The sequence below is a fragment of the Lagopus leucura genome, unplaced genomic scaffold (genome assembly GCF_019238085.1).
Source record: "Lagopus leucura isolate 7727_CA_CO unplaced genomic scaffold, USGS_WTPT01 Super-Scaffold_739, whole genome shotgun sequence".
Classification (NCBI taxonomy): Eukaryota; Metazoa; Chordata; class Aves; order Galliformes; family Phasianidae; genus Lagopus; species Lagopus leucura.
The window spans coordinates 18,707,779-18,715,074 of NW_024962255.1; the positions used below are offsets into that span (position 1 = coordinate 18,707,779).

The 7,296-nt window shown below is 43.7% G+C and overlaps 1 protein-coding gene and 1 long non-coding RNA gene across 2 annotated transcripts in view; one reads left to right on the forward strand and one right to left on the reverse strand.

Moving 5' to 3' along the window:
• The first annotated feature begins 556 nt into the window (after positions 1-556).
• The window catches only part of FAS (Fas cell surface death receptor), a 14,476-nt gene continuing 7,736 nt past the window's right edge, over positions 557-7,296 (forward strand). The window contains 3 exon segments of the mRNA XM_042862865.1: positions 557-619; positions 621-677; positions 6,709-6,877. Of these exon segments, the coding sequence (XP_042718799.1) occupies positions 557-619; positions 621-677; positions 6,709-6,877 (289 nt within the window).
• Positions 1,784-7,296, reverse strand: part of LOC122175304 — a 29,595-nt gene continuing 24,082 nt past the window's right edge. The window contains exon 5 of the long non-coding RNA XR_006177384.1: positions 1,784-1,850. This is a non-coding gene — a long non-coding RNA (uncharacterized LOC122175304). The remainder of the gene's footprint in view (positions 1,851-7,296) is intronic.

Genomic DNA, 7,296 nt, shown 5'->3' on the forward strand with positions numbered 1-7,296 from the left:
TTTTTTTTTTTTTTTTTTTTTTTTTTTTTTTTTTTTTTTTCCAAACATGGCAGCTAGGAGACAAACCAATAGAAACCTGAAGAGGTGAGTCATAAACTACTGAAAAATGGAGTTTAAAATGAAAACGCCAGCTCAATTACAACCTTCGGAAGGCAGCAGCATCACCTCGAAGATCAAAAGATGCATTGGTAACTGTTACTGTCATGTCAATCCTAACACAGCTAAGGAGGCCACTGTTACATAGGAACTCTGAACCACTAAAAGTCTGTAGGAAAAACAGAAAATCACTGAAAATAGCTTTGAAGTCACAGAAATCCTTCCAACGAGACAGCACAAGAAAGCACAACGCACTTAACTCTGTTCAAACACCTGCTGCACTTCTGAGGATTCAGGATGGAATCTTACCCTGCCCCACGCTGCCCATACCAGTACCACACAGTGAGAGCACAGCACATCCGCTACCCAGGGCTGGCTCCGGGCTGCGGCAGCCAGGACCGTCACACACCCGCGCTGTGCAGGAATACCCTGAGGGGCCGGGCCGGGGCGGGCTGGAGCGATGCTTACCAACATGGGAGGAGCCGGACTCGGGCAGAAGCCCGGCGGCTTTCGTTTTGTAGGCGGGTTGCGAGACGGCGCTGCGCGGGGACATGGCTCGGGGACTCTTTCACCTGCTCCTCGTAAGTGGCCGCCTAGCAGTGGGGTGCCGGCATGGGACGTAGGAAGCTGCGGTAGCGGTGCCGAAAGCGCTGCCCGGCCGCCAAACAAAGAAACTTGTCCTATTTTCCTGGGGAACTCATGTAATTAATTCAGGTTCAGACTCGTAGCTATGTTATAGTCACCGCGTAGGGCGGCGGGCGCTGAGGAACAGCGGTGGGAAGGAGGGGACGGGTGCCGGTGGGGCTGCTGTCCGTGGCGACGCTGCGGGGCGCGTACCGTCACGGTGAGGGGGCACGGCGGGCCGGGCCGGGAGGGCAGCGCGCAGGAAACGGCTGCGACGGAGGAGCTGCTGGTGGTGGTCAGCGGTGAGCCCAGAAAATCTGGAGACGTTGAACGTAGCACCCTGGGCCGAGGCACTTACTGGAAAGCGGGGCAGGGCGTTTCTTTCTTGCGTGAATCATTGCCCTGTGCAGAGTACACGTCTTGGTACCCTCAGGGCACGGGTCAGCCGCCTACGTTTATTACTACCGATGGAGATACCTTCACACCCATTTTGCCACATGGAGGTGGTTCAGCACCCGCAGCACGGGCAGCCTGTAGGAGCATTAGACCCGAGGGCTGGGGAGAGCTGGACGCTGGCTGTAGCTGCGCCCAGCGGGGGGACGGCGGGGAGGCGGCCTGAGACAGCCAGCCCTGTGCCATGGCAGAGCTGCACCTCCATCCCTGTGGACACGGCATGCGTCACTGCCCCCGCCTGGCCCTCGCCCCTTGGAACGTGCTGGGATTCACACTCACAATCTCTTTGTGCTGTTGTTGTGCTCCCTCTGAATATGAGTTGCCTTGGGTTTGGCAGGTGTGAAAGTTAGAAACAGTACAGATATGATTTATTATACAACAGGTAGTAATCAAAAGGATTTATAGTGTGATTTTAAGGTTCTACATTCACCCTTGCACAAAGTAAGTAAATACAAAGAGCTGCTGACGGAAGCATGAATCATCTCTTGCTATACAGGCAGCAAACAAGCGGCAGAAATGTATACAGGCAGAATTGGCCTCGCTCGGTGTCTTAGAGCTATTCAGAACAGAAATTAAGATTAAAAAAAAAAAAAAAAAATACATTCTCTTACCACACAGCTTCCGGAGTAGAAAGATCGTTCTTATTCTTACTTTCCGATTGTTTCCAAACAGCACTCCTACATGCATTCATGCATTAAAAAAAATATATATTTTTATTAGCATGTGGTTCCACTACTTATAAATCAGTAAGTCTGACAAATGTTTGACCTACTAACTTGATTAAACCAGAATGTGAAAGGAGTCTGCTGAATTAAACGTCAATTTTGCAAACAACCCTCTGCTGCGCTAAAGTAAAAGCACTTGCAAGGATACTAATGCAAAATAGCAATGAGACCCACAAAACTAGAAAACATCTAACTTCACCCTAATTCAAAAACCACATAATATTCAGAGATGCACTCTAAAGAGGAATAAGCCATCTTGCGAAATGTTATCTAAATATTTTGTAATGATTTATAGAATTATTTACAAAGCAGGCAGTCTTCTGGGAGGTTAGAAGATATGCCTTTGAAAACAGTCCCACACAGCTGTACTGACCCCTCTTTCTTGCTTTGCACGGGATCAATACAAATATTTAAATGTATGCATATAAGCAGCCATAAAATCATAGGATGACCCCGGAAACAACTGAAAAGTGTAAGCATTCCAGCTCTGGAGGAAAATGGAAAAAATTTCTAAATTTCTACCACTCCACCTCTTGGCCACAGTATCACAACGTGAAAGGGTAGCTATTACTACCCTCCAACTTTCTTAAAGTTGGTAGTGTACAGTGCTCCTAAAAAAAGAAAAATTAACAAACAACCAAACTACCTCCATCCCCAAATATGTTGCTGTGATTGGCACATGAGACAACTGAGATGTGAAATAGTAATGGATTGAATTTGGATTGCGATTTTAAGACATGGCATTAACTGAGGGTTGTTGCCATCGCAGGTGCTGAACACATACACTTCAGAATTCAGGAGGTTGGGATGCTTCTATGTGTGGGAAATACCAACTCCCATTCCTAGGCCTCAGAAAATAAAACTTTCTTAGTTCTCCTCATACGAGGACTTACAACTTGAAGAAATACTACCTTCAGTGCCCACTTTGGTGCTAGCTACCAACTTCTGCATTACTGGGGAAAAAAAAAAAAAGAGAGATGGGGAAAAATTGATACTGGAAATACTGGAAGCAGTAATTTTTGTTGTACTGAAAGAACTGAAGCAGAGAATACTTGTAACAGGCACTATATCATTTCTTACTCTGAAAAAGCATCTTGAAAGGTTTGTGTAAGTGAGACTACTTACAAGGAAAACTGTACTGAAGTGGAGCTAACTCTAGAAAGTCAAAGAAATAACAGAAGCAAGTTAAAAAAAAAAAAGGCTAAGGTTTTTCTTGGCAAAAAAAAAAAAAAAAGAAAGAAAAAGAGAAAATCCTCAAATCCTCCCTCCCCCTCTTTTCTTTTTTTAACACTTAGAAAGCACCCGATGACCTCATGCATGTTGCCCCAGGTAATAAACATGGAAGGAAAATAGTCACCAACTTCTGAAAGCATCAGCTCTCTCATCTGTAGGCATCTATGGCTTAGGAATAGGGAAAGTGGCTTAATAAAGATCAAAGGTATTATAACAGAAAAAAAGCAGTGACAAATTTTGACTTAGAGGGTGAAATACTGTAAAGCTTTAAAAAGGCCTGCATGCAAGTAAGAGATTCATGCACTTCCATAACAATCTTAGAGCCCCACAAGGTGTGTCTGCTGAAAGGTTTCCGGTCAAGGAAGTTGACCGATTATGAAGAATACTTGGATGCAGGAAGAATCTGAGGACTGAGAGTTACAATACCGCAAGTTTTCAAGGGAACTGTAACTCTTGTCATTGCCTTGGGAACATAGATGGAGACAGATTTTCTATCTCTCATGCTGTTGCAGAAAGCAATTTGGAGGAAGGAAAAGAGGAGAGGGAGAAGATAAAGGTCTCTCAAATTCCTATGCAACGCAGAAAGAGCAAAACCGAAAAATTTAGGCCCACGCAATAATTCTTATGGAACCTGTTAAGATCAGGTCTCCCTGTTGACTACTCAGTTCAGTCAATTTTTAGATATGAAAACTGTTTTCTAGTTTAGGATGAGTAGAACAAAGCATTTGTGAATCATTTTAGACTGAAAATACACGGCCTCTATTTGAACATACACATCATAAAAAAGCACCTTTCACCCCTGCCTCCCTGAAACCCCCTAAAACACTTCCTTTCTGCTGGCTGCACTCGCTGCTCAGCAGCAGCAAGAAAAAGAATTAAGCTGTGCTCTGAATGCTAAATAACAGTCCAACACTTACAGCAAGTGAAGTTATCTTCATAGAGTGCAAAACCAGGAGAAAAAAAATTTCAAAATAAAAACGTTATTTGGAAAACTAAAATCCTCTAACTTCTGTCTTTGTTCCTTATGCAGGAAGGCACTCATGGAGCCCCTGCAAGCAAAAGCTATGTAGGTGTTGGGTGCTGCTTAAAGTCAGGTTCTGAGAAGTGATCCCCACTTCTTGTAAGTGTACCAGGAAGTTCATCTCTGCAAGTGACAGTGGCGGGCTTCCATCCAAAAAAAAAAAAAAAGCAAATTTCTGCCTCTCCCCACTCTATCAGCTTAGTTTGTCTATAAAAAAAATGCAAAATTGAGTTTTGCTTGGCAGAAGTATGTCCATGCCTGCACTGTGATTGCAGTGGTTCAGTAAACCCTGAAAACAACTCTACTAACTTTAACTGATAGTAGTCATTTAGAAAGAAGTTTTCTTCTTTCATTTTATCCCATTTCCTACATGATTCTCTCTACGTTTTCTTTCACAGCACACATCCTGTTCTTTGCCAGTATCATTCAGTTCTTCTGAGAGAAGAACTGAACAATAAACCTGAGACGTTTATAGATGTGTTAGGGATGCAGTAGGGCTATAGTAATCTTCACTCTACATTAGTGTGGCTTGGGGTTGTGCTCTTATTCCCCAAAAACCACAACTGCTGCTTCACAGCTCTAAAGTGGGAGATTTGAGTGCCTAAAGCATGATGGTGGCTGCTCCCCAGCAGGCATATTACATAGCCAGGCCACAGGCGAGGGCAGATGAGGAGGAAGGAGCTGCTTGGTGCTATGGTGGGGCAGAGAGTTCTGAGATGCAAGTGGGTACATCCAGGAATTGGTTACATGCTGGGTGTCAGTGTCAGGACTGGCACTGCTACTCATCACTGCTGAGTCACAATATCTCCATCAGAGAGGAGAGAACCAGCTACTTCCCCACTGACTTCCTCATGCTGCAAACACTGCTCACATCTGTCTTCTACGTGCACAGATGGGGGCTGAAAGCCTGGTGCCATTGAATTTCCTGGAGCTGGCTTCCACAGAGCTGCCAGGGCCTCCAGATCCAAATTATCTGCACCATTTTCTTTCACAAACAGATGCTCTTGGTCCAGCTCAACAAACAGTGCACCCACCAGTTCCCTCAGCCCAACTCCAGATTTGGCAGAGGGGTAGAGACAAGGGGCTCTGTCTTCATCCATGGGAAGCCAAACCAGGCTGATGGCAGGCAGTGGTGGTCACCCCTGCAAGGCTGCCTTTGAGGCCTGGCCCCCAGAGGCAGCAGCATGTAGAGCAGCACACTCCACCACCACCTGACAGAAAACAGGCACTGCGCTGCAGGGAGAGAGACCTGCTTTTTGGTAACTGCCTTCTGATTGGACTTTCTATCCCAGCTGTTAGACTGATCTCCCAGGCAAAAGGAAAACAAATCACATGTGGCACAGCAGTTTGAGAGTTTCTGTAAAAGTTTACTTTGTAAACAACTTTGCATGCAGTTTCTGAGAAGCATGTCCTGAAAGCTTAGGCACCAAAGTCAGAGTGCTGAACAAGAAAAGTCATGCACCCAGCTCAAGCATTCAGTTAGTTTTTTGGCTGCTGAAACCCCTCCTCCAGGTGCAAACAAAGGCCTTCCTAAGTTCCATCTAGGAGCTGATGGATATACATTTTGAAACAGATGAGTATTAGGAAAAGGTTCCTGTCTGTGAATAGCCTAGAGGATCAATAGAAGTGGCTACTTGTAGAAGTCTCCAGTCAGTGTACTGATTACTGCTGTTCATCAGCTACAGATAATGCTTCCTTGACATCAGAAGCCAGTCTGAAATCCAACTCCCTTTTCCAGTAAGTTCATGACGTACACTTTTTTGCATCTAACTGAAGTAAAAGTGTTGAAGCAGTTTCACACAAAACCACAAGGATTACATGAATTAGCCACTAAATATCATCCTCTGGCAGACAAAAGCAACAAACCCAGGCATTATGCAGTTTTACTTGAGAATGCATTCAAAGAAATGGAACAGGGTGTAAATTAGATAGAATGGAGAATGAGACTTCTTTAGGACTGTATAAACATCATCTGCTGAGGAGAAAAAGGAGTTGAATTGGAAAGCAAAGTAAGAATAAGATCAATTTAGAAATCAGGTATTTGGGGTGATATTAAAGCACAATTGTTATTTTTTTCTTTAGAGAATTATTAACATTCAGTTTGCAAGCAACACTACAGTAACAAAAACATAAAATATACCATTTGAAATAAGGATATTCTGTAAGGAAGAACGTTACCAATGACTCAGAAAAATAAGATTTTGGAACAGTGATGTGATGCACAGAATGCTCTTCAAGAAAATAATGGGAGTTTCTTTGCTTTGCACCATAACTAGGCATATGAGGTTATCTTTTACATCTCAGATGTATGGGCCTGTTCTCAAGCATTAATTTTCAAACAATCAGTGTCTGCAATGGTAGAGATGATAGCATTAAATCTGATATGTCTTCTCATTTTCCATTAACTCTTCTGACCTAATAGACAACTTTAGTAAGGGGGTGAGTATCAACATCTTTAGCAATGGAATAAGAGTGCTGATGTACTCTGTGCTAGCAGTAACATGCACCCACAGTCCTTGGTAATTTCCTATATAATTTGCTGTTCTTCTCTCCTAGGTTGTTGTGTTAGTTATGGAAACACATTGCAAAAATGATACAGAGATTCCCATACACACAGCACACAATAAATTTGTTACAAGGAAGAGAAACATTGCTAAGCGAGAGATTATCTGTGCAGAGGAGGAGTACATTTTAAATGATCAGTGCTGCAAGAAATGTAGACATGGTGAGTATCATTGTAAGACTGTGCTGAAAAGTCATTAAAGTAGAAACCACAACACATGCAGATGCTTTCTTCTGGGATTAGCTCAGTTATGGTCTTCTGGATGCACTTCATTCTAGCTGCATCTTTCTCTATTGCAGGACTTCAACACATCAAAAGCATTTCTGTGCACCTGTAGCTTTTCACTACAGATCACACATTAAATGCTTGCTGCAAATAATAATAATAATAGTCTCACATTACTTACACAGCTTTAAAAGAGGTTAAAAAACTGCAAAAATGGGGTTTTGCCAACAAGATACTCTATATATTCATGGGTTTTCTAATTTTGCATGCACAGTTTTGTTTGGTGTGTTTTCTTTCTCTCCTGGATGGGAAAAAGGCGGGGGGGGGGGGGGGGGGGGGGGGGGGGGGGGGGGGGG